The 27,684-nt window shown below is 43.0% G+C and overlaps 1 protein-coding gene across 2 annotated transcripts in view; it reads right to left on the reverse strand.

Moving 5' to 3' along the window:
• The window catches only part of dph6 (diphthamine biosynthesis 6), a 74,360-nt gene that overhangs the window by 42,490 nt on the left and 4,186 nt on the right, over window positions 1–27,684 (reverse strand). For both annotated transcript variants that reach the window (XM_050062665.1, XM_050062666.1), the window contains exons 4-8: window positions 14,579–14,652; window positions 13,519–13,637; window positions 3,269–3,330; window positions 1,619–1,713; window positions 1,369–1,462 (exon numbers count right to left, since the gene is read on the reverse strand). In XM_050062665.1, coding sequence (XP_049918622.1) covers window positions 1,369–1,462; window positions 1,619–1,713; window positions 3,269–3,330; window positions 13,519–13,637; window positions 14,579–14,652 — 444 coding nt within the window. The remainder of the gene's footprint in view (window positions 1–1,368; window positions 1,463–1,618; window positions 1,714–3,268; window positions 3,331–13,518; window positions 13,638–14,578; window positions 14,653–27,684) is intronic.

Consider the following 27,684-nt stretch of genomic DNA (forward strand, 5'->3'; position numbering starts at 1 on the left):
GGCAAATGATGGTGGTCCATCCCCACCCCCTGAGCCCGGTGCAGTTTCCTCTAGTGCTGGTGTCACCGCAGATCTGTCACCCTGACGAGAAGAGCTTCAGAAGGCTGAACCAGGGCAGGTTCTCCCCTGGTTGCCCCCCCCCCCGACTCTTCGCCTCCCCTTACAGGCCCTGGATCTCCCTGCTCTTCTCCCAGCAACCTAGGGGGGGCTACAGGGGCTGTGTGAGTGTGTGTGTGTGTGTGTGTGTGTGTGTGTGTGTGTGTGTGTGTGTGCGTGTTTGTGTGATGGGGGTGGGAGCGGCGGCATGGGAAGTGAAAAAATATATAGCTGTAGGGAGTGAGGCTGCAGGGTCACGGAGGTTGTGGGATGGGGGTATGTTTTCTGTCCATAACAGTCCCAGCCCCCACCCAACAAGCAGATACACACACACACACACACACTCACACACATACACACACACAAGGCTACACATTCACTCTCCTGCACACAAACAAACACAAAATCATATCCACACATTATCGTGTGATGTACAGAGAAACACACGTGCAAATCACATGCTTTACCCTGGAGACATAAAGCTACAGGCGAGTAGCATCCCACAGTGTAACCCTAATAGTCTTACCCCGCTGCAAAGAATACAGCGGCGTGCAAGCAGCACTTCCTGTCGCCAGGAACGCTCATCAACTAGTAGGTGTCTTATTAAACCAGACAATTCCAACCACAGTAATTAAAACTACACGTAAATGAGGTCAACGTCTCCATCGCAGAATCCTCGACAATAATTTAAGGATTCTAAAGTTGTCTGTTGTTGCAGGGAAAGTAAAAATGTTTCAAAGTGTCACCCTTCTTGTCTGCGAACCCCCCGTTCAGCTCTTTCTAATATACCAAAAGCCAATTCTTACTGCCTCCCCGCAACCCCCGTCTGTGTCCGCTTAGCCAGCTACCTGAATGCAAAGCGCCTTAATGTGAGCGGACATGTTTATTAAGCTGGGCCTAGTTTCAGGCTGCAGTGAATATTGCAGACGTCAAAGTAGGCCATGTGGGGCTAGAGGAGAGAGAGAGAGCGAGGGATGAAGGGAGACACCGAGAGCAAGAGTGTGCGAAAATGAGAGAGAGAAAGAGAGGCCCTCTGGAGGTTGATGTGAACCCTGCCCTGCAGTGCTGTGTTTCTCTTCTGCTCGACAAAGTTATCAGACACCAAAAGGTTTTGTTCTCGTATTTGTTTTGCCCTCAGACTGGTTTTGAAGGAATCAACCCCAAAGTTACTCAAACTTTTTGTTGTGGAATGATTGATCCAGCTATCGGAGGACATTGATCCTAATTGTAAAACAAGTTACACTCTCGGGTTCCTTCAGAAGTTTGACTCACAGTGTCTTTGTTCTCAGTGTGCATCTCGGTGAAGCGCAGGTAGCCAACTGGAGCAAAGGCATCTGCCGAGTGGATCACCGTCTCCGCTGCATCACTGCACATAAACAAGCCCCCCCCCCAAAAAAACTTTCATATACAGTAGTGCTGGCAGATAGAAAACTTTTCAAACTTACAGAAGCCTCATGCCGAAAATGGTGTAAGTGAGTTCTGATACAGACAAATTATTGTACATTTATATTTCTTTACTCACATAACAATCTTCTTTCTGAAGAGGGGGCAATCAAGGGTGAAGGTTTCATATTCACCTCCTTCTCCACAAATATGAACTCCATACTTCTGGGAGAGCTAATCAGTGAAAGCAAAATACCTCATTAAAATACTTCAAAAATTAAATTATTTGAACACACTATTTACTGTTCCACTCAATTTCCATAGTTAAAACTAAAATGTGCAACATATTAAGCACATTACAAGTAATTAAAAATAATACAAGTCTTGGATTACGAAAGTGTCTCCATAATCAGTTTAGAAGTGTATTATTTTGTACACTAGTTAAAAATAAAAATACCCCTCATACATGTAAAAATAAATGATATTAGGAATGCTGGGATTTTTTTTACCGAATTTAAAGTTTACTATTTAAAATGGGTAAGATCTTATCTCACTGTAGAGCTGCATGTAGCATAGTGCTTTGCTCAGCACTTCTTTTCTCTCACTCGGAATCTTTCTGCTTATCATGACACTACTGGATCTACAGGCTGTCAGTTTTGTGTCAGGGCAGCAACAGAAAGTTTGCTTATCCTTGTCACCATTGAAGAGGATTACACTATCTTAAAAAAATACCCCCCAAAAACAGTGACAAAAACCAGCAGTTGTACCAGAATATGGTAAGTGTGAGATATTTTCTCATGATAACACACTTCCAAGCACCTCCAGAGGCCACCTGGCTGTGAGCAAATGATGTACAAGTAAAAACAATTAAGGGGTTATTTCATTTGTTTTGTTATTAACCAAATTCAAGGTTTACTATTTAGAATGGGTAAGATCCTATCTCACTGTAGAGCTGCATATAGCATATTGCTTTGCTTTGCTCAGCACCTCCTTTCTTTTTCTCTGTTAATGACACTACTGATGCAGGAGTGTGGGCTCTGCATTGGGGACGCTGAGAGTCTGCCTGCCCTGCACACCCACAATGACAGGGCTAACTGTTAGCATCACATGGTTAATGTTTTCTAATGTAAGTTGAGCCGATTTGGTGTCAGTTTGTTGGGCCCGTCCAACGGCTCAGTGTTGGATGTTAGATGCTACTGCTGTGTCAGCTCATACAAACTGGGCTGAGAGTTTAATGTAAGGGCAGCAACAGAAAGTTTGCTTATCCTTGCCACCACTGAAGAGGATTAACATTGGTATACAATGAGGGGAGGACAGTGTGCATTTATTGGCACGTTTAATGGCTCGGTGTTGGATGATAGTTACTACTGCTGTGTTAGCTCATGCTTACTGGGCTGACAGTTTTGTGTTAGGGCAGCAACAGAAAGTTTGCTGATCCTTGCCACCATTGAAGAGGATTAACGTTAGTATCCAATGAGGGGAGGTGGAAAAAGGTTATAGGTGAGAATCCCTGCCTCTGCATCATTGGCTTGTTGAGGGGTGCTGTAACTTCAGTCACCTCCCTGGAGCAACATCATGGTATTGCCCTGGTGGCATTATATGACTCCAGTCTAGGCAGCAGACTCTGCCCGTAGCTCCAGTGTATTATATCTAATATATATTTTTTTAACTGTTTATTTGATAGTATCAGTAGGTCAAATTGGTAATTATAAACATCCCTACATGAAACAGATACAATACTGCAGTCAAGAGTGTAAAGTGGGTGGCAGAGTATCTACCAGCTTATGACCTGTTTCAGATGGGGCTCCATGTCAGCCAGAGGTTTTCCTAAGTGCTTCTCTGGATCCAGGCCTGGCACCCACGTGAGAAACGCACACAGGAGTAATACGAACACACACACAGCCATACACAAAGACAGAAATACACAATTTGACACAGACACACGTTTGGAGAGAAAGAAAAAGAGAGAAAGAGAAAGAGGTCTGATCAGGAACAGAGAACAGTGATTGAAGATGACAGGCAGGGAGGTTTACGGGCAGTCGCACAAACACACACGTAAACCTGCACCCTGGGTCTATTTGTTTGACTTTGCAAGTAGTGTACACAGATCTCTCCGGGTAAGGGCAACAGTTTTCAATTGCTGGCCGCAGACCCCCCACGCCCCCCTCGCCCGCCGCCCCCATCATCTAGTTCCCTTTGAGAATATAAACTCTGGAAAGAGATCTTGTTTATTTGCCTTTTTCCCTCCCCTTCCCCTGAAATGGTGCATGGAAGTGACTCAGAGGCATGGGAGAGAAAAGAAGGAGGGGAAAGAAGGTTGGAGGAGAGCTTTGTGTGAAGACCCAGTGGTGCCACACTCCTAAAATAAAAGCTCACTCCCCAGACCTAAAAAAAAACCAAGTAAAACCAACCAACCAACAAGTACACTTCAAGACAAAAAGAAAACAGCCCATTGCCATAACCTCCTGCCCTTCTAATAAAATATCCAAATCTAGACGATAGCTTCACCTAAAGACTAGCACTTTGATCAGTCTAATTTAGGGATTATGCACACATTAGCAGGAATAGAAAGTTGTCCTCGGCTTGTTGAGCGTCAAAGGGTTTTACTCTTTCGTGACACTAAATCCCGATTTTGTCTTTCAGACGCCTGTCGCTGATGGCACCATGCTGAACTCCATCTCACCCTGTAAACAACTTCTTTTCACAAAGGAAGTGCAGCCTACTGTACATTCTTTACTGTTCTGAGTTCTGCCAAGAGTACCAGGTGCTTACTACGAAGAATAGAACAGTAAAAACAAAACAGGACGTGAGTGTAAAATGCTAAGTTTTAGGAAATTCCAAACTGTGTAGTTATATATTCCTGCCACTATGTTTAGCGGAAAACCTGATTGCTATCTAAAAATACGAGGGTAAAGTTACTAGAACCGAACGGTCACTGGCAATGGCTTCCCTAACTCTCCAACAATTTTCCATGTCCTTTTTCTGTGGCTGCCTCTTAATTGATTGACATAATTATTAACAAGTTGCTGATGACCTATGCAGAGTGACGTGCAGTTGTGACAGTAATGCCATCGCAATAAAAAAAATTGTGTTGAATTGTCCCTAATAATTTCTTGGAAAATCCAATATAGCTCCTCTACTCCGAAGCGTCATGTGATCACGCTCATCGGCACGTTCATGTGTTTAATTAAAGGAGCAAAGTTAATCGCAATGTGAGAATCTCTCCTCTCTCATGGCCTGACAACCTCAAAGGTTAACATGTCATCCGTGGGGCCCCATGGGGCGCAATGAATGGGAGACGAGAGGGAAACATGAAGGAAGGACGTCGCATCCCATCCTGGGTTCATCTTAATCCCAGCTGTGCCTCTCCTCCGGGCCCCGGTGGTCCAGCACTACGGGGGAGAGACGGAGGGAGCGGAGGGAGGGAGGGTAGAGAGAGTGTGGAGGGAGAGAATGAGTAGGCCCCTATTCTCTTCCCAGGGGATCTGTGGTCTTAATTAGTGTGAGAATATCTAATCTCAACATCCTCTCATCTTAACCCTGCCACAAAGGTAATAAGGCAGGAGAAGAAAAAAAAAAAGCATTAAAATTCAATCCCATTTAAATATCCTCTTTAATTAGTCATGCCTTTTAACAAATTTTAATAATTGGCTCCAAATTGCTGAGGGGATGCCACGTTTTTTAATATGTTCATTAACTTCCCTGCTCTTAAATAATATATGATACATGATTTGATATTTACAAGGAGGGAAGAGGACGATGGAAATCTAGCAAGACAGGAGTGAGTGATAAAATGATACAAAGATGGCATTAACGTGGAGGCATTTCTCCCAAGACCACTTAGCACTTGTAGGAGTGTTTTCTTAATTGATGTTCCTGACTGACTTAAGGTTACTGAAACCGTTTGGAAATGAGGATAGGTGGGATGAGCTTGCACTTGTACTATACCTGCTTTGAGAAGTCTTTTGAGTAGCCGCTGGTGTGAGCCTTCAGCGATCTAACACCACTCATTTACATGATCTTCACATCTCTGTCTCCTCTGAACCTGTTTTACAACTTGACCTAAACCCAATTACCTAACCTCATTATGCCACATTAAACCCAAATAAGCCTACTAGAAGCTGCCATTAGTCTGCCGCCAGAGACAGTAAGACCGCACTTTGGAGAGAGAGGAGCTTCCCTAAGAGAGACTGAGAGGAATGGCTCTCCTTTAAAAGGGCTTTTTACCTCATATTATCCTATAAAACTCCAATTAAATTCAGTGAACTTTAAAACCGGGGAGCTCAGTAATGAGGGAGAGCATTTTTCAAAAACCTTGTTGACATTTAAGGCCTTGAAATTAGCCAAGAATAAAAAGTTTACCAGTAAACTAAGAGCCATTTAGGCCGTAAAGTTTGTTTTTATATTACAGATATGAAAAAACTGTAAAAAACTGATGTTAAAAACTTCATGCAGAACATTAAATGACACAGTGCAAGTTAAAGGACTATTTCAACCCCCTAATGACTGTAGATCACGTGCTCAGCCTGTGTTACATTGAATTTGTAAAGAAAGTTGTTTTTCTTACATGCCTCCAGTGAACGAAGAATCCAAAAACAGCAAACTATATCCATCTGTTTACAAACTCTACCAAAACTTGTGCAGTATCATCTAAGTTTCATTTATCCAGTTGTATGCTCAGTACTTCCCAAGGAACTGAACGGAATGTCAAACTTATCTATACTCTCTTCAACACCAGACTCCATTGACAAAAACAGTAATTTTACCTCATTGAACACAGGAGCTGTTGGTCTACCGCTGCCTTGATCAGTTAGTTAGTCTGTGTTACTGTGTGACTTTGGTGTATTACAGGGTTAGTTCCAATCACAAAATTTACCAGCAGTTCAAGTGTTCAGCAAGGAAAAATTACTGTTTTTGTAAATGGAGTCTGGCTTTGATGAGAGCATAGATTAGGTTTCACTTTTAGTTTAGTGCCCCGTTAAAGGGATAGTGCACCCAAAAATGAAAATTCACCCATTATCTATTCACCCACAAAATATCTCCATATTGCTAAAAACAGAGTTCAAATGACCTTTTTCCATACAACTTTTTATGTCGGGTCTTCAGGACACTTGGATCACTACAGACAAGCAGTATGGAGATATTTTGTGGTTTCAATTGTGTGTTTTTGGACGTTTGAATCTGGGGCGCCGTAAGCCTCCATTAGGTGGAGTTGTGTTGCTACCTCCTCTCCCCTTGGATCTCCGTAAGGGATGTGAGGACTTTAAAACTTCACCTGAGCCTCCCTCGGCATATGGGTGAGTAGATAATGGGTGAAATTTCATTTTTGGGTGCACTATCCCTTTAAAACTTTCCCCACCAGAGTATTATTTTTAGGTTGCCAGCCACTGCCAGCATTTTTGATCATATTCACTAATCTTTCAAGACCCACAGAATAATTTGTTCTATGAATATGTAAACAGTGTATGCATGAAACTAAAGACGAGACCTTCTGTTTTTAAATTAAAAAAAACCATTTGATTCTGTCTCAATCCATTACTTTTTTATCAACACTTTAATTTGTGCATTTTCATTGAAAAAAACATTTTAGACAAAAAACTGAGAAAACTGCATTTTTGTCAAAGAATGTCATTTTCAAGTCCAAAATTAATTTCACATTTATATATTCTGTTTTTTCTCATTTCCTTACATCAGTTTGAATTGTATAAATAAAAATAATAATAATAATAATAATAATATTTTCTTTGAGGCAAAGCAGAACACGTTCTCAGGTTGAGTGATAATTCAGTGTTCTATTGTCTTTCTGTGTTCAGTGTTCTGTGGTCGTCTTGTCCGTGTGACTCATGGAGATCCTGTTTCGTCCCACCAAACTTGTTTTCTTCTTCGTCCAAATCAGATTCAGAATGTTGATCAAAACGGTAATTATCAGAGTCTGAGTCCAACAACACCTCCAGGGCTTGCGCAACCGTGAACTTTTCCGTTGGCGCCAGCATTTTCGTGCTGTTCACAAGCTGATACATTTCTGTAAACATCTTCCGGTTTCCAGAGGATCTTCTTCTTCATTAGTTTTTGGACATGGCAGTGCTTTTCTATTTCACAATATGGTTAAGAGTGCCCCCTATCTTATAACAGTGAAAACACAGATTGCAAGAATATGTCGTAATGGCGGGGAAAGTGATAAAAAAGGGCTGCCTGTTTGGGAAGTACTGAGCATACCACTGGATAATTGAGCCTTGGATTATACTTCACAAGCTGTGTAAGAGTTTCTAAATGGATGTTTTGATACAGTTTTGCTGTTGTTAAATGTAGACCCCTATGACTTCAATTCATCAAGAATTTTCACAGTTTTTGGAAGAGGCAAAGGCATGCATGAAAAACAAAGTTTTCTTCAGGAAGTCAACGTAACACAGGTTGAGTAAGAGATATACTTATGATCAATAAGGGGGTGATGTATTCCTTTAACCCCACAGCACAAAGCATAAAATAACAAGCAGAATATGGAAAACCTTTCTTTGTGCTTAGAAACTTACTTTTTGAAGTTAATTCTTGGACCAAACAGCAAAGCTTTCAGATAAAAAAAGCATATTCTCTTTCTGAACTCAAGAGAAAATGCTGCTCTCACGTCCACCCTTATAGAAGTCAATGGCAATTATTTCCAAAGCACACTTTTGCACTAATTCTTTTTAACGATCATGATTGGCCTCTTCCCACTTTGAACACATTGATTCATGTAAACCTACAGCAGTGAGTTGCCTATTTAATTGAAACTGCTTGTGATTTTGCTTACTGAGCCTAATGCTAAATTAAAAGCCGGGAGATTCTAGATACTGTCTGAGCTGAGCTGAGCGCAGTATCGCAGACATCCGCGGGTTGTCTTAAGATCTGGCGTGCCAGCTGACAGCTCGGCTTTAATCCCTGCCTTCAGAGAGAAAAGGCAGAGAAAATTGGATTCATGATGTGTAACATTTTAGCCTTTAAATGGATGAAATAAGCATCTCCTCCCTAGTAGGTGAGCTGCATCAGCCTTTAAACAACGCTCTCAAAGATCCCCGCCAAAACAATAGCTGTTCACTATCACCTAATCTTCGTAAGAGAGAGAGAGAAACACAAAACGGAAAGGAAGAAAGAAGGGGAGGGAGGCGGCACCGTACAAAGGATGATAAGATTAAGGTTATATGTGAAATTTGTCAGGCTCTTATCTGAAATTCAGCGTCTGTGAGCAGAATAATACGCAGCATGAATTGTGTAGCAATCACATCAAGATGAAATCTTTTCAGTCCAACAAATCAAAAGGGAGAAACTGGGAGTACTTTACAAGCATACAGAACTCAACCCAGACTAAATTAACCTGTGCAAATTAATAAATCCAATACAATAAATAGATCCAATGTGTGTGAGGGGATTTAAAAAACACAACCAACTACTTCCTGTCATACTTAAATTGTTTAAAGCTGCTTCAGCTGAACCTTTTTTTTGTATACAGTATATAGGCAACACATTTTTACAACTGGAGAATATTAAGATTCAATTTAGGCCTATAAAGATGGTAAATGAAAAATTAAAACGTAAAAAAAGACAAACAAAAAAAAAACATCATCAATTTACATAAACTGTTCCTCAAAGCCACAGTGCCCCACTGGAGAGGGGCTAAAGGGCAACCATGAGCCACATCAGTCTGGTTGAGCTGGCAAGATAAGGTCATGGTGATAAGGTCATGGTCACTGGCCAACAGGATTAGCAAGTATAACGGTTGTCCAGGTATTAACTTTATGAGTGATAATTTTGTGTTTGTTATCTTAATATGAGTAAGCAAACTTTGAGTTATCTGGATGTTATTAATTTTCATTAAAAGAAGAGGGGTAAGAGCAGGAATAGGCAACCTGTGGCTCCAGAGCCACATGCGGCTCTTTGGCCCCTCTCCAGTGGCTCACTGTGGCCTTGACAAAAAAATTGACGAAAACTAATAAAAGGTTTTTTACATTTTAATTTTCATTTACCATGGTCGTAGGTCAAAAGTGAATCTTACATTTTCCACTGAAAAGAAGTGTAAGTAAGTAAGTTATATTTCTACAGCCTGGTGCCCTTTCCTCTAAATTTTCTTAAACCTCAATAGCAGTGACTAGTCTAGAGTCTACGTAGCGAGGCTAGCTGTGGATTCCAAGTCTAAAAGTGACGATGTCTCACAGGAAAACAGAGAATGTGAAAGTGCGTAGACAGGTTGGTTTGCTTTCACCGCTAACGCTGCAAAGTTATAATACGAAAATTATCATAAATTGCACACTGCAGAGTAGCCACCCTTTGGTAAAACATATTAACGAATGCTCATTTAGACCTTAAAATAATGTTGATAGGCAAATTTAGATGTAATAGGTAGTTGTCTTCAATAAAAGGGGGCCTAAAATGGTGGCCATTACAGTAAAGGTTACCGCCCCCTGGATAAGAGCAAGGGGGGGTTTTAGGCCCTGATCATATAATTGCATGTCATTCTCTCCCCATCACTGTATCAGTTCCTTTCCTGTCATCACTCTACCTCTAATAAGGGCAAAAAATGACCCAAATAATGAAAAAAGAAAAGGCAAACAAAAGGTTTTATTTACTGTTTTGATTAGTCATATATCATTTAAGCATTTTTTGCCACAATGCCGAACGGTCTCAGGTATAATATTTCTCAGTAGCCAATCCTCAAAACTTTGATTATCTTGAATGACAGCAAGCAGAATATATGTGGGCTGTTAAGGAGACAAAACTAGTGATTTGACGACGTCAACTTGACAGTCTGATTGAAACAAAATTGGATTTGTCACTATTCTTGCCAATTTTATGAAACAAACATGAGTTGCAGCGGTCTCAAGAATTTTATTCAGATTTTGAACTGAGTCAACAAAGCTATTTAACCTAACTGTAAGCAAGTAGCTAAACATGTGACTCCAGCTAAACAAATACCCTAAAATCAGAAACCATGGGTCTATCACTCACTGTAACTGCCTCAAAATCTCCTGTAATGGTTAAGTAGTGCCTCAGATGAGACCAGATGAGATGAACTAATTGACTCAAATGAGGAAAGTTAATTTGGCCTGGGTTAGAGGACAGCACAGGAAAAAATCCCAGGAACAAATTGCATCTTGTCTTTCTGTAGGAGCTGCTAATATGTGTCTGATCATGCTCCAATCTTATACAAATGTCTGCGTGGTATTATTTCTTTAAACCCATTTGTCATATCTGTATGCCTACGATCTACAGCTCAAACACTGCTCTATATATGGTAGGTAATTAAAAAAACAAGTTACATTTTCATTCTCCAGATAACAGAACATACATTATTTAAATTGCCTACTCAATGCCTTCCATTGACGACTCTTCGGTAAATTTTCTTTGATGTCTTTAAACATTTATTGTCCTTTAAATATATATATATATTAAATTATATTCAACGTGCTTAAGTGGGTGAGGTGATCAGTAAAAGCAAATTTGTGACATAAATCCCATTCTTCATGGCACAAAGGCTCTGCTCGTGTGAAGGGTAAAAGATCATGCAGTGATAAAAGGTTTTCCGGCGGATAGACCTTGATTTCACACATGCCAATTATCTCTGGAGCTGAGGACCAATTAACTGCTGAACCTGTGCCCTCATATACACCTGCGCCAATCAATCAATTAACTAATTACATGAATATTTAATACTAGCTTTTGGAATTGCCAATTAGCACAGTTAGCTCAAGAGATACTGCATTATAAAGAGCGGTTCCCCAACAAAAAAATATGCATTTCCCTTTGAGAGAAATGCTTTTTTTGCTAATTAGAAGCATTTTTTTGACATTCATAGGCTTAGACTCAGATAGTTGAACTTACTTCACTACATGCAATTTGGCATCTTCAAAGACTCAAATCCTCTTTCTCTCTTTTGTGGTTTTAGGCTGCCATCAGCACGCAAATGAACACTTCTAGAGAATTCACTTAGAGGATCATCCTGCATTTGGACAGCTGTCTTTTCACTGCAGGGATTTGTCATCAAGGAATATATCCTGCCTTAAGAAAGAAAGTATTTTTTTCTCTTCTTTATCCATTCACAGCTAATTTCCACCTGTCTTTCTGAGTGCCTAATGAAGGAATATTAATCTTGAATGACTCCTCGCTATTCAGAGCCCACCAAAACCCATTTCATACGACCACAGAATATCATAAGCCGGTTTGGCTGTCAGTTCAGACACAGACTTAACCTTTGCCCTGTAAGAGTTGTTTGCTTTTTTCATCCTCCTCATGCGGTCTGCACGAGTAAATCCCTCAAAATCTCTTTCTCTCACTCACACACACACACACATACACACACAAAAACACCAAAGGCCACCAGGTACGCCCTTCTGTCACCCAATCTCCCCTAAACAGCACACCTCACTGCTCAGACCTGCTCCCACCAAAGCTGCAATTATGTGAGTGCTGCCTAAAATGCCGTGGGCGCTTGCACCCCTATTCAATTCCCTCCTTTCTAATTACCACTGCCTCGGGACAGGTGAGGAGTCAGGGCTGATAAGAGCTTTCCTTTTTACCTGTAGCCAAAACACACATGCACACATACTCGCACAAACACCTACAGTCGGAGGCCAAGATACACACTTCGAAGGCACCCGGGGGTGATTTTCCTTTCTAATTATAATCTTCCAAAAAATGTTGAGAATTTGCTTTTAGAACGAAGATGTGTTTAGAGTAGAGAGCTTGGCGGAGGTGAGTTGGGTTATGAGGTGACTGAGGTCTTTAAGGTGTGGTTATTGTCTCCATGTGTGTTATTCCAGAAGGGTAATTTAGCTTTATGACTATCAATTAATATGAAATGCAGACATGGAAATTATTTGGTGTAAGTGTAATGCAAACAAAAATATTTTTTGACTGGCAAACAGCAATTATAACGCCGCAGAATCTCAAAAACATGGATTCTGACATCATCTCTTCTCTGACGGGCATCTGACAAGTCATATTATTTATTACCAAAAAGTCCTTTATCACGAGACCATTAAAAATGAGAAATGGGTCCAGCAAATAAAGTACCAAAGATAAATGGCTTGACAAGTGCATTCCATGAGAGGTTATTTGAGCGCCGTTGAAAGACGCGTAGAATATCTTAAACGCGCTGCTCAGCTCTCCAGGTCATCAGTCAGCCATGGACCCCTTTTCGACTGATTGCTACCAAAGGTGACAACAAGCACTTAACAGCACGTAAACAGTGTCTACATGATGATCTATCGCCGTGAGTAGTTTGAGAGCAAAAAGAACCATTTGTAGCCGTAATTATCATTTATCACTGGCACTGTCAAAAAGGGATCCAGCTGCACTGTCAAGTAGATACAGGTAGGGATCTTAACATCATGTACCTGAGAAAAGAAAAAGAAAACTTTTTTTTTCTTACTCTCTCCTGTTATTCAGTAATCTGATCTTTCTGTCCTCAGGCTCCAAAACAGGCAGGTAGAGAGCAGGTGATACCACATTAACCTCTTCCCCGGTGCTGAAGCGGTTGAAAAAAAACGTAAATGAGAGATTTTAATCTTCACTTCACGGACCATGTATTCCGAGCTATGCATAAGCAGAGAATTCAGTGTTTCTCCCACACAATGGGGACATGCGTCGCTTATTGACAGCTTGCATTAATGTGAGGGGCAATCACCTGTGATTATTTCTCAACTGCCAACCCTCCCCCCACCCTCCCTACACCCACCCAATACCACTGCACACTTCCCTCACACCTCCTCTCTCTGTGCTTCTTATCTTTTCATATTGTTCTCTGCTTCAATACCTTCGCCGCTGGCACAAGTCTCAACACCGCTGCTAAGCCACAGATTAATGATTAGGGCATTACTCTGCTTGTCTCTCTTTTTTTCTTTCTGGTTACACCTACCTTTCTCCTCCTTCTCCTATCCCTCACTTATCCAAATTCTGTCCCTTCTACCCCCGTGCCAAACACCACTTAACCAACATGGCACCATCAGAGAAAGTAATAAGAGAGTAAAAATACAGCTGCCTGAGACACAAAAGGTTGAGACGCAAACCCACCAAAGGCGGCGACTTTGATGAGGATAGCATGGAGGTCAGATGATATCATCTCGGGGAGCAGGGACTCTTGGTCTCGGCGCCACAGGTAGGCCAGAGGCTGCAAACCTAGCCGCAAACATCTGGGAAACAGGTGAAAGGGAAGAAGCAGAGAAGTAGGTTGTAGACAGAGAAGGATATGCAAAGCAGTTAATATTGAGTATTTGCCAGCTTCAGAACGACTTCAAAGCCGACTGGGGCTGGGCACCTTCTCCATTTGCGGGAAGGCTGCCACCCAGATAGGCCCACAGGACATGCTCCCACCTGCCGCCACTGCCAGTGTCTTTATTCAAAGACAAAACAAAAACTCCACCTTAAGCTGCGGCTTGTCTGTCGCATAAACTCGTGTGAAGCGCTCATGTCCACAGCAGGTAACTGGACCCGAAAAGTCTGCACACAAATGTCTCCTGCTCAAGAAATGCGTGAGATGTTTACGCGTTTCATCTAATGTGTACAAGGGGAAACAATAGTTGACTGAAAGCAGGGTTTGTTAATAAGAAGAGAGCTTTTGTGTTGCAGTGCGTCCAGTTTGTGCAAGTTTAGAACAAGAAAGAACAAAGAGAGACAACAGAGGGCAAAGAAAAACAAAGAGAGGAAGAATAAAACAAGAAAAAGAAAGACACATGTCTGTCTGTGTCACGAGGAAACCACCTCAGCTTTCTGCGAATAACACTGTTGTGTTTCACCCATAATGGGAAAGTGCGTTTTTTACATTACCAAAAATCGCATGACAATTATCAGTTTCATTCCTGCGCCATAAAATTAGAGCCGCACCATAAAAATCAAAGCTAGTCTAAATAAAACAGCACAAACAAAACTGGTGTGTACATGTGTGTGCGCATGTGTTTAAACAAAACTCCGTCCAAGTTTGGAACACACACTGACTACAGAGGATGTGCTCTTTTCCTTCAGTGGACCACAGAGTGTGCGTCATTCAAGTTCAGAGGCCTAAACGCAGTGGGTGTGTGTGCACTTTAGTTAGAAAGTGTGCTCTGGATCATGAGTGTGTGTGTGTTTGACTTACACATTTTCCACACGGACCCTCTGGTAATCGGAGAGAATGGCCCCCACAGACACCGCCTCGACACCCTCCTTTTCCTGTGGGGAGGAAAAGATGGAGGAAACTTAACCACAAAGATTTCTTGCCTTTTCCGTTGAACAGTATGAGCAACATGCATTGTAACAGCAATATGATGTCACCATCCCACAGGGGTTAAATACTCCTTGCCCAACCGACAATGGTATCCCAAAGTGTTATCTGAACAAAACCACACAAACACATGTAAACATATACACACACACACTGAACCAGACAAAGACAGCAACGGCTCTTTCCTTTCATCGGACCACAGTTCTATGGGGATGTTTACACTCTGGTTGTATCAAGGCCTTTATGGTCCAGCCCATATCCCCTGAAGGGTTGCGGACATAGCTCTGCCAGCGAACGTGTGTGTTTATGCGTACATGTGGGTGTGTAACTGGAGGCAGCGGCACTACTAAAGGCAGTTCCTGGGCCTTATCAGCAGTCTAGTGCGAGCGGGAGATGAGTGTGTCTGGCCGCAGCCTCCATCCTCTAACGCAAGCCCAGCTGGAAGACGGAACCGCGGTGACAGCTTGAAGTATCAGTGGAGCATTGTGTCTGTGAGTGGCATGTATCTTTAATATTGCTGAGGGCTAATCTAATTGCTTTTCATATCATATTCATATTTCAGAAACAGTGAGACAACGACGCACTCGAGAGACACTGACACAGCCTTGAGATGCGTTCAATCTTCTCTCGCGAAAAACAGGCTTGATCTGGAGTGACACGCACAAACAAACACGCAGAGGTGCAAGCAAGCAGTGTATAGACATGCATGCACACAACCCCCTTCCCTACCTTCACGCCCCTCCCCTACAGACACACACCTGCAGATTCATTAGAACATTACATGGGCTGTAATTAGAATGAGAGGCAAGGGTAGAGGCAGTGGAGGGATGCACAAGTCTCCAGTAAATTACCTTGTAGCCATTATCAATTTCCCTGGCTACTGGTCCTTAAGATAACCCCCCCACCCCTCCTTCTCCCTGTGGTCCCTTCCTGCAATTTTTCTCTGCCTGATAAACATGCTGATTAAAGCGAACAGCGTGTAAACCTTTGATACTTTCCTAAATGAAATCCATGCCCTGCCTGGGGCCTGACGCTGCGCTGCAACGCACTGTGCCTCACACACACACACACACACAGCTCCACGAAGGCGTGCCAGCTAATCAGATAAAGGATGTGCTCTGCGTGTGTGTGGCTACGTGCATGTGTGTGTGTGGTGTTTACGGTGCGGCGGAGGATGTGAGGTATAAAGCCGAAGTTAAACACATACAGACAAATACACAGCCAGGATTTAACTCTTTGACCTATCGTTAAACACCAGGAGATCTTAAGAACTTGGGATTCACTACTCAAGTTTTAATATCTCCCCAACGTGTCCAACACTGGAATATACATTACAGTCAATTCCACTGCCCAGTGACAGTAATTAAGTCAGACTGATAACATTTCAGGCCCAGCACAGAGCGAAGGGGGCTGCAGGCAGTGTCATGTAATTCTAGGTAAGCCTCAGGGCCAGCACTCTATTCTAATACAATGATAACCTTTTCCCTAAATACAACTGTCACTTCCTAAAGAGGCATATTAGGAGGTAAAGAGCGGGATAAGGAGAGACAGAGAGAAAGAGGAAAAGCGATAGGAATGAGAGTGTTGAAGGAGAGTGCTACATCAACACCAATTTGGTCCCTCGGCTTTAAACTTGGCAGGACCAGACTTGGCCTGACAGAATAACAGAGCATCAGAGCAACAGCAAACAACATCCTCGTCTTGTGTTTCTGTCTCTCCGTCTCCTCTTCTCTCTGGAGGCAGACTGTTGTAGGTTCTTAGTAGTGGTATGCCATATAATATTGTTCAAGAAAATACTGGTATAATTCTTACTATGATAAAAAAAAAATGTATTTTGATAATAGCAATATGTCAGCTTGTTGACATAATGATGCCTTTACACACAGCTACCGACTCCACAGTTACCTCCAAAGTGCAAGAAGACTTTAACGACGAAGGGGACAATACAACAAACTCATTTCACCACCTCAAGCAGAAGCACCCACTTAGTATGAAGAGAGCGAAAAATCCCACAAGGGGAGCTCGACAGTCAGCCCAATCACCAGAGGACAATATTGGCAATGTATGTTTCTGCAGACCACAAATACATTATATTTGCATGTTTTATATGCATCATGTCAGTGTTTCCAAAGTTATATGAGCTGACTTTGTCACGTGTTGGGGTAGGGGATGGTGGATGGTGGATGGCGCGACTCCTAGGCGAGACGCCTGCCAAGCAGACCACAGCAGACAACTGTTCAAGACCAACAAACAACAAAACCATTTGTTTTGAGCAGGTCATGGCTGCATCTTCCAGCAGCTTTTAAGTCACCAAATCTGGGTGAAAATCACCAGTTTCATCACGATATGATATCATACCGATTCTCTGGACAACAATACAACATTTGCCAATATTAAAAAGTCTGCCACAATATAATTTTGAGTTGATGCAATTCAGGGGCCTTTGATCGGTATGAGACGATATTTAATGCCCTTTTAACACAATCTGTTACAGAAGAAGCTGCCCCCCTTTCTTTTTTTGCTTTTGGCCATAAAAGATAAAGACAACACGTAAGTGTAACCACTGAGGTGCAGTTAAGTTTACTTTAAAGTGACCTTACTGCATCTCCCGACAGAACAGCGCGGTTGAATTTCAGCCTGCACACACGTTTTTTCAGCCTAACATTGTCTAAACAGAGCAGCTAATGTTGCTGCAAGACGCTGGTGGAGTGAGATGCCCATCCAGGCAGGTAGCGTTTTGTCATTGTTTACATATGGCATGTGTGTTGACCTGTATTTTCTCCAAAATCGAAACTATTTCCACACTGTTGATTAATTCCAGAGTAAATAATGTTATTTTCGTCGTATCCGTCGCTGTATGACGGTGACACAGACTTTCAAAATAAAGGTGTAACCTAAAGATGACATGTACCGATGTTTTCACTTTGCAGCTATGACACTGGATTGTTGATCATTAAATCTATGTCAATCCAGATCCATGGATTGTTAAACCCCTATCACCAAACATGGGAATTTAGAAGTGAGCCATCACAGTGTTTCAAGCAGGGATTGTGCCACAAAAAGCAGTTGTTTTTTACCAAGACGTTGCTGCATTTCCGGCGTGGACTGTGCCCACAAAACCAGGTATTTTAAGCCTAAGTGCGATCTTTTTCTACCTATAACCAAGTGGTTTTTGTGCCGAAACATCACTGTTGACCACAGCATTGTTGAAACATAAAGCTTCAGCTTATCCGCTACATAATAACATGCAAATATCATGTATCCGTGGTTTGCAGAAATGTACAATGCCAACATCTTTCTGGCAACTGGTTTGCAGCAACTATAGTGAGTTCAAACTAAGCAGACAAACTACCTTGGCTCAGCATGGCATTGCCTAAACTTTGGCAAGTTGTACTTTGTATGACAGAACGTTACTGTTGGTTACAAACTAAACAACTGAAAGATAATTCATGTACAGTAGTGATTATTTAAAGGCAGTCTGGTTTATTTAAACTGACATAACAAAAACTGCAACACTTATTTTGTTGCAAGTGTATGTTCTTAAAAATAAAATACTTTTCAATATGTGTAATATCGCAAAAATACCCTGAAAAGCTGTGACATTATTTTAGGTCCATATTGTCCACCCCTGGCTCAGGCCTCTGAGGTTCAACTCAGCCTCAACCAATTAAATGGCTTCTCTTTACACTGGCTCTCATTACATTACATCATGCAGCCTTATAATACCCAGGCATACTCGCCACCAACACAAGACCAATTTCTCACACATCCCCTTGTTTTCAATGGAGTCTCCAGCTCGTAGACCTTTTGGCAAACCGCTTTGGAAAATGATTATTTTTGGATGCGGTTATGTTTTTGTCGCTATTACAGCTATCACCAGGAGACAGGCAGGAATGAGGGGGCAGCTAATGCTGCTCTGGACGCCATTCTGCAAATTCTAGACATACTTTCTCATCCTCTGTGGGAAAGGTAGGATGAATTATTGTGAAGAAGTGGTATATGTATGTATAAATCTGAATTGATGGATATTATGGGAATTGTTTCATGTGTATTCATGATGCCATAAAAAACACAAACTTTGATTTTATGGTAGCTGAAAAATTTATCAAAATGGTTTATAGTGGGAATACCTGACAAAGCGACAAGGTAGCTCATGAAGCACAGTATAATAATAAATAATAATAAAATCTTTATGAGAGCTATCTGGCTAAACGATGTTTTGACTACATTAGAGGTGGGATCCGGGTAAGAAGCTAACAGAACGATAAATCAAGGCAGAGGTCATCAGGACTCTTGTGACCCGCGAGCCACTTTTCTTTCTTCATGACTGTTGGCACAAGATCCGAAGAAACAGCTCCACGCCTGCCCCGATTCCATGTCACTTTTCTTTTTTCAACATTTAATGACCCCAGCTCATTAAAGGAAGCTTCACCTGATCCAGGACCCGAGGCCCCGCATTAACTCACGCCCAGAGCGGGACTAATTCTGGCTTGGCGTTGTGCAACAGTGCAACCCCGTAGCAGCCCCGTCAGAGGCAGACTAAACAAAGGCCTGGCCTGGCTTCCCCTGTCCTCTCCAGCAGGCAGAAAAGCTATTAATGAGGATCTATGGCCCAGAGCAATGGAAGCCCTCAGTCCCCCCAGCCATGTCCATCAGGGTACTTAGCCCCATGCAGTCATTAACTTCTGTTACTAATTGTCAAATTCATTAAACTAATCCTTCCCCCACATCCGGATGTCTCCCGTGGAAATGGATGGAGAGGACTGAGTTATTAAGATGTCAGCTGTGGGGAAGATTAAGGCCAGCAGACATGCTCCACAAAGAAACGATACGGCCATTAAACTCTATATCAAGGTAGTGTGCGTGATATACTTTGTAATTATATATACATTCATCTTGGTAAGGGAGTAAAAGAGTGGTTCAAATGTATTCACAGTCACAGACATGCCTTCAGTCAAGATATGTATCTGCCCCAAAGATACATACGCGGCAATCATAAAGCAAAGAATTTCGGCTTGGGAATGCGGCTATTTCATCAGCTCACAGCTTAAAGGTACTTACGCATGCCACACATTCAGTCTGGGTAATATTCAACAGTCAAAACCATTAACAGCAACCAAGGCAATTAGAAAGCCATAAAATATTAAAAATTCAATATTCATATTCATATGGAATACATCAGAACCCTCATTAGCTCTCTCTCAATGGCTGTCACAATGAGGTCTTAATTATACACCCTAACAATACAAAGCTCCATTTTGCAAAATGGTGGGTTTCCAAAATGCCTGCTTCAGCCTGTTCTGACAACGAGGAAGCCAGCGTTGGCACATCTTGGCGATTACAGACACAAGGCCACATATTTCCATTACAAAATACTCTTTTTATCGAGTCCAAAGTTGTTGACACATACTTTCTATTATATTACTGCCTCCTGCGTGTAATACGCTCGTGTGTGACAGGGGAGGCGGGGAAGAAGACAAAGTGGAGAAATTAATTAAAGTGGTTTGAATGACAGCTTGCTCAAGGGCACCGGGGTACCATCGCAAGCTTTCCATTGCTGCATCCGCACTGTCATATCGACACCACATCTAACCCCCTATCCCTTCCCCCCTTCTCTCCAACGCTCCCTCTCCTCTCCATCCCTCTCTTCCAGGATCCATCAAGTAAGTGACTGGACGCGACATGGTTTTAATGTTCTCTCCATTAGATCAGCTCTGGGCCTGTTGTAATGTAATGGGATTGTTCTCCCCTGTTCCCCCTACATGGTGGGAACATGGAAAAAAGGGGTTGGACCTTGTTGTAGCAGCTCAAGTAGATGTGGTACAGGGGGATAGGGCCAGCTTGGGTCAAGCGATTGTGTTTAATGTAATGCGGACATAGTCCCGGGGCGTGTTGGGCTGTCCTGACAACTCAGACATGCCAAACTGACAGGAAGCTTAGTGTGAGCTTAGTAGGAGGAGACACTGGTTATTTGTTTTAAATCAGCTTCCTCATTACCATTCTGTACAGACAGTTACACTTCAAGGTGACTCCCCGAGTTGGTGAAGGAGCGATCGTGTGTGGAAGAGGTGTGCACAGGGCATAGGATGCCATTTGGAGCAATTACAATGTTAAAAGTTACACCCATTGCTTACAAGATTATACACTGCTTATATACACTGAGGCTACAACACAACACACAATGTCTGATCCGTCAAAATAAAGCAACAAATGGACATGCAACCTTAGCGAATGTCTTTGTAAAACAAACATCGGCCAAGACCTTGTTCAAAAAGGCTTTCAGAGACATTCCCTTTTGTAAATTGGTGGGGCTGTCTGTTTGAAGCAGCTGTTGAAAGACGGGCTCTTCCTTTGTGCTTGTGGATGGGCTGGCGAGATGACTCACCACGTGTCAGTCCTCAACCATACAGAGCGGTGGGATAAGAAAAACAAACTGCACACAAAGCTAGCTGCTCATAAACCGAAATACCCCGACCGGTTTCTGAGACGATGCAGGTCAGAGATACAAGACAAGGGGGAGAGGAAGCAGAGCAGGGGAAAGTATTGCCCTCCAGCTGATGCAGGTGTGACCAGCCAGCAGAGGATATGACATGAGACATTGTCTCATCAGCACGATGAGTGAGGGACGCTTATCAGCCAACAGACATGTGTCAAGTGACAGGCCAGCGTGCACTGATTTGGGTCCGGAGAGGAATGAAAAAGAAGCAGCAAATTGAATCCACGAAGGTACCACTGCAGCTTTTCAAGGCTGAGTTTGTATTTGTACAGTTTCCTAGCCTGAAGTTTACACACACATACACACACACACACACACACACCACACACACACACACACTCTTTAGTCTTGGATAGTGATTCATTTACAATGACAGAGCTGTTTTCAGCGATAGAGCCTGAGCATAAATATGCCATGCCGCACAGCTGGAAAATGTAGAAATTCATCAGGGTTAAAAAGTAGGGAGATTAACGTTTCACGAGTTTCCTCTCAGATATATATGGTTACGTAAACACAGCCGCAGCCAGTCGTCAGGCAGGGAGGGAGAGGGCCTTGGCCAAAGCAAGCACAAAGCCCTAGTTTCAGCAGGCCAAGGACAAGGAGGCTTTCCATATCTACACGCATGGAAAACTAAATGTCGGGAAGCAGCGGGGAGACATAAGGTTGTTTATCGACGTACTACATGTCCATGAATACATGCAATTCAAGCAAACAAGTTTCGTTATTATTACTGGCTCTTATTAAATGCAATAATTTAATGCTTGTTTCTACATTAAACAAATTGTCAATTTTTTAAGACGACGAGAAACCGTGTAAATTCTTCCAAGGCCTCGCCATTAAAAGGATAAGGTGCTCCAATAAACAGGCGTCGGCAGCCGTTTTCTGTGAGGCATAAAACAAATTCATAATCCCAGCTCTGTCACAGCGGCATTCCCACTTGGCTGAGGTAAGAGCGTTTGAGCGTCTGAGACAGGAAGCTGCTTCTAGAAAGCGAGCAGGACAGAATCAAAAGAAGGAGTCTCATGCCACAGAGAGGTAAACTATGTCAGTTGCTTTTCATGGTCCGTAACAACCACCTAGTCCGCAGGGTGCACGCACATGTATCGACATCCGTGTGTATACACACAGTCGAGGGTTGGCCTACAAACACACAGGGAGAGAGACACGCACACACCAAAATGTAAATGTTTTTCTGGTGAGGTCAGGTTCCAGGCTTTTGGCATCTTGGCTCTCCTGTCCTCTATCCTCCATAGCTCCAACAGACATCATGAACCCCCCCTCCTCTTCCTCCTCCTTCACTCCCCAGAGAGAGACTGGGGGAAAATATAGCAGTGATGCTGGTTTAACCCACTCTCCAGACTCCAGACAGTGTTTTTCTACGGCTGGTTATGACTTTAGCTGCGGGAGGTGATGAGGCCTGCCACAAATATTTCTTGAGGGGAATGGTTCACAAAACAAAACATAAAAGCCCTCTTAATTTTGGAGTAGATGAATGGCAGGGAGTTGAAAGACGGAGCACTATTCCTCAGCTGTCTGCTCTGAGACAGGCAGAATTGGACCTGACTAGCTGTTAGTACTGGTGAGTTTAAAAGGTTTTATTACAAGTCCAACCTCCTCAGTGGCTGGGCTGAAAAGTAAAAAAGTGGCGTCAATCCAAATGGAGCAATAAGTTAAATCCAACTTTGTATTTTCAGATTTGCTTGAAATTTCCTCAAGAAGGAAGCAGAGAGTGAAAAAATATATGTATTTTCATGCAGGGTGCCAGTGAAGACGTAACAATAGATCTCTGATGATCAAAAGTAGCGGTTGTTTTGAAAGGAGGGACATCCAAAGGCATTTTGAGGAAAAAGTGACAAAACAAACAACGACAAAAACGGGAAAAGAAAATCAAATTTGGTCAGCCAGGCTTAGAAAATGATCACAGCATTTCCCTTAATTTCTAATATGAACAATCAAAAGAGAATTTACAGTAATGCACTCCTCATGATGGCGTATTTACATAAGTGCATAACAAAACATATCAGCAAATATCTCAAATGCAAATAACCGCATAGACGCATACACAACTCATCCGGCATCAGAATAAAATCCGCCAAAAAAAGGACTATAAACACACACACATTCTTCATTGGAACAATGTTCAACCAAGCAGTGGTAGTGGCTCATGCCCTTGGCAAGGCGAGATAAGGCTATCAGCTTCCATCATCGCTAAACAAGATTGAGCAAAGTACATTAAGCAGAAAAATACAAACAAATTACAAAGGCTTGAGGCTAGGCTCTTTATCTAATGTTTGTGGGGACTGTTAGCGTCAGTTGGAGGGAAATGGGCCTGCGTCTAATAGATCCTGTCCCACCACTTCCACACGGCCGGCGAACAATACACAGCGCCATTATCTCAGCGCTAATGCTATCCTTCCTCATGTGCAAAACAAGCCTGCAATCTCAACCCCACTGCCACAGTGTCGACCAACATAAATACAAGCAGTCTCAGACCAAAGGAAAAGATAACAATGGCTATCACATGGCGAGGCGACACGGAGAGACAGCTGTTTGGAGGAATCTAGCTGAAATGTATCCCTGAGTGCGGTGCTCTAAACTTGCAGTAAAAACGTAATAAAGGAAAAGTTTCTACAAAGTGATTATCCATCGCTTTCAGACTGTTTGTAAGCTGCTTCCAATAACACCATTTAGAGGTCTCTCTGCACCACGAACAGGCTACAACACGCTTGCATTAGCTTTGTTATTGATCTGATCTCCTAAACCCTCGCTGTGACCCCAGAGGTCATGATTTATGTATTAAGCAGCTTTTTAAAGAAATCCATTTTCCTGTTGAGCCCCCGATGTACATCTAATGCTGCACCATGCCGGTAATCAGAGAAGGGCTGCGTGTTTGATTTTGACCGCCTCCCCTCCCCTTCCTTTCGTAGTTCACACCCCTCCTCAATGACTTGTCTCACAACACCTCAGCTCCCTAATCAATACCACAGAGCTGCTGGTTCAACTGGAGATTCCTCCGCCTGCCAGCCAGCCTGCCTGCCTGCCTGCCCTCCTCCTCCTCCTCCTCCTCCTCCTCCTCCTCCTTCTCTTAGCTCCTTTCTTTCTCCTCTCCCTCCTTTCCTCGCAGCAGGATACACCTCCATCAGGGCACTCGCAACAACGCAGTGCCAGGCTTCTGAAGGGTCCGGATGAAAGTGCGACGACAATACAATGGAGACAAAGATGCCAGTAGAAGAAAGCAAGATGGAGCGAGGGAGAGGGAGGAATGAAAAAAGAATGTTTGGACTTGTGGACAGACTGCCTCTGCGATCTCAGAGGGCCCCACTCTTGTCTGCTGATGTCGATAATGGAGCGGCGGTAGAGACTGAGGATGAGGGGGAATGTGTGCGTGTGTGTGTAATAAAGGTCAGGAGAATCGGAGGATGGGGGGGAAGAGTGTGTGCAAGTTTAAGAAAAGGATTATCTCACTAAAAACAAGGTGTTTTAACACACACCAGCGGAAGGGAATGTTTCATCTACAAAGGCCAAAGGTCTCAGCGCGCCTCTTCAAGACTTTTCCCAGACGTATCCAGGGAAAAAAAACTGGTTTGATGAAAAAAAAAAAAGGGGGGAGGGGGGGAACTGGAAGTTGGGTGTTAACTGACCCGTGATATCAGCTATCCAAAAAACAAAAAAGAAACAGTGTTTCTGTAAAGTCGGAAGCATTACAGGAGAAGAAATTAGATTTGAAAGTAACATTTCCATCGCTCTCAAAGCTGGGTCTCAGTACGACAGAGATGTCACAGCGCTGCTAATTAGAGCTGGCAGAAAGGAACGTGTGCGTAGATATCATCTATTGTTCCTCATCACTCTAATGAGCTTAAATGTCTTTGTCTTTATTCATCAGCTCAAAGGTTGCAGAGTTGCTGCAATAGAGTCACTATCTTTTTATATGTTATCTGGTACTACATTGAGCGATTGAAACCAAAGTTGCATCTTCCCAAAACTCACTCGCCAGTCGTGCTACTTAAAGGGCACATCTTTGCATTGTAAGGTGTTCTATCTGCTGAAATCCACCTTTAAAACACAAAATATTTCTTTTACTAACACCTACTAAAACATAATAACATCTACTTGCGTGCAGCATCGAGTAGTTTGCAGTTGGCAGACAGAAAAAGCGTGTGAGGATGAGAGCAGCGAGAGCACTTCTTCCTACCGTAAAGTGTTGAAAGAAGGCAAACTGGGGTAAAAGAGGTGTGCAAGGAGAACAGAGATAGACCTGTTATCATGTAACAGAGGCCCGATTTGACCTGACCTTGAACACGCGCGCATGCACGCACACACACACACAAGCAGGGTCACGGGGCATAAAGAGCCACTGTGTCAGGTCACAGAGCACAGAGGGAAGGATAAAGGACTTGAGGGATGTGATATGACTAATATGAGGGGTTTTGCAGGCCTTCGGGGGGACTGGCGTTACAGCCAGGGGTGACTGACAGTGCTGATCTGTATCACACATCAGAGCAGATCACAGCAGAGAAGAGCAGCCCAGCCACACACATGAAGTATGGACACACAAAGAATACTTCAACATGAAAACAGAGTATTTACATCACAAACTGCGAATCGAAATGTATCTTTTTACGCAAAGTTCATATTCTATCGTCCCTTTGAAGCCTGGCAGAGGACACAATGACATCACCTATTCGATAAAAATACACCCTTTCAGCCATAGATGTGCAGAAGTGAACGATTCCCCCCTGCCGCTGACAAAACTGTTATTTCTCACCCTCAAAGAGCGGGTTCAAAGATCAGCACCTAGCAGGATGGGATGGGGTACACCGCGGCTTGCATGTCTATCAGGTTACACACTTCAAAGACACACTGCCATACACAGCCAGCGATGAGAGCAAAGGGGCCAAGGATAGGGCCGCATTGTCATTCTGCCATTATCACTACAGCCAGGAGATGGACGGCTCTTTTTTTTTTCCGTTATAATTGAGCTTTCTTTCCTCCATCAACAATGGTTCTGAAGAATATGATCTCTTCCTTTGAATCTTTTCAATGGCTCCAAACATTCTCTGAGAGGCCAGAGTGGAGAGAGTCAGCTTCTGGGAACGATCCATAGATGGCACTGTTGGCTCATGCTACAGGGCCGTCGCAGGCACTGAAAGCAGGAGGAGGAGGAGGAGGAGGAGGAGGAGGGAAGAATATCCACTTAAAACTCATCAACTCCGGATCTGAGAAAAAAAATTCTTTCATCTATGCTCAAGTGTCATTTGCCAAATATAATCTTGTAACTTCTAATTAATTCAAACTGCTAGAAAGAATCTTTCAAAATATCACACTTTCCAAACAGAGCACTTTTTTTTCATGCTAAAACTGTTCTTTTCCAGTAAGGGTGATTTAACAGCTCATTATCAAAAGAAGTGTTTTTTTCCCTCTTCCTCCCCCCTCTATCATTTCCTTCGCTTATCAACAACATCACAAACTTTATGGCTAAAAAAAATATTGTTTTGCTTAGTAAATCAGGTATATGGGTTAAATATAACTAAATTCGACCATAACCCACAACTTTTTAAGAGATTTTTGAGTTCCTAATTACAGGGGATGCAATAACTTGTGTGAGTTTACCACCCTTAACAATGTGGTACAAGAGTAGTAGTAAGTCTGAAACCTATCGATTAGTAAGAGTGCCAAAAAAACAACTTCAGAGAGCAGTTGAAATCTGAGATGAGAAAGTTGGCTTCTTATGGCTGACATCACTCAATGAGAGAGGGAGGAAGCCTGTTGTTTATGGTGCAGGTCTGCTGATGATGGCGAGAAGGGGTAAACGGGGCGACGACTGGAGGTCTGCTAGCCCGCGAGGGCCCCATGGGACTCCAACTGCCCCGATCTATGGCCCGTCTGACTGGTGAGGTCAGACCAGAGAAGCCCTGGAAATGGGAAATTAGCAGCCTTTTGCAATTAGAGCCCTGACCACAGGCAGCGACGGTATATTGCATCACGTATCAAGGAGACGTCCACTGTTTGACTGTGAATACTCACGAGAGCGCGATAACCAGAGACTGGACTGTGTGAATGTGTGCGTACTCACAAGAAAAACACACAAACAAGGGCTTTCTCATGTAGCCGCATGTGTAATGCCTGCGATTTATACAGAAGACGACAAAGAAAGTCAGACAGAGGGCGCGAAATGCCCCGAGGCGGGCTGACTGGCCCTTGCCACCCAGGCGGTGTGCGGACATGCAGGGGCCCTGGAGCAGCCCTCAGCTCCGGATGAACATGTCTCCACACAGACCTACAGGAAGAACCGAGCAGCAAACCCCCCCCCTCTCTCATTTACACCACGTCAAGCCAACTCCCGTCTCAACAACAAACTCCTATCCACCATCCCATAAGAAGCTCTTAAATTTTTATGCTGCAAGCTAAAATGAGAGCTTGTGTGTGTGGGGGGGTTGCAGAGGGGAAAAAAGTGTTACACAGGATCAATCCCACACCCTGTTTG

Source organism: Epinephelus moara, chromosome 14, assembly GCF_006386435.1.
Source record: "Epinephelus moara isolate mb chromosome 14, YSFRI_EMoa_1.0, whole genome shotgun sequence".
Classification (NCBI taxonomy): domain Eukaryota; kingdom Metazoa; phylum Chordata; class Actinopteri; order Perciformes; family Serranidae; genus Epinephelus; species Epinephelus moara.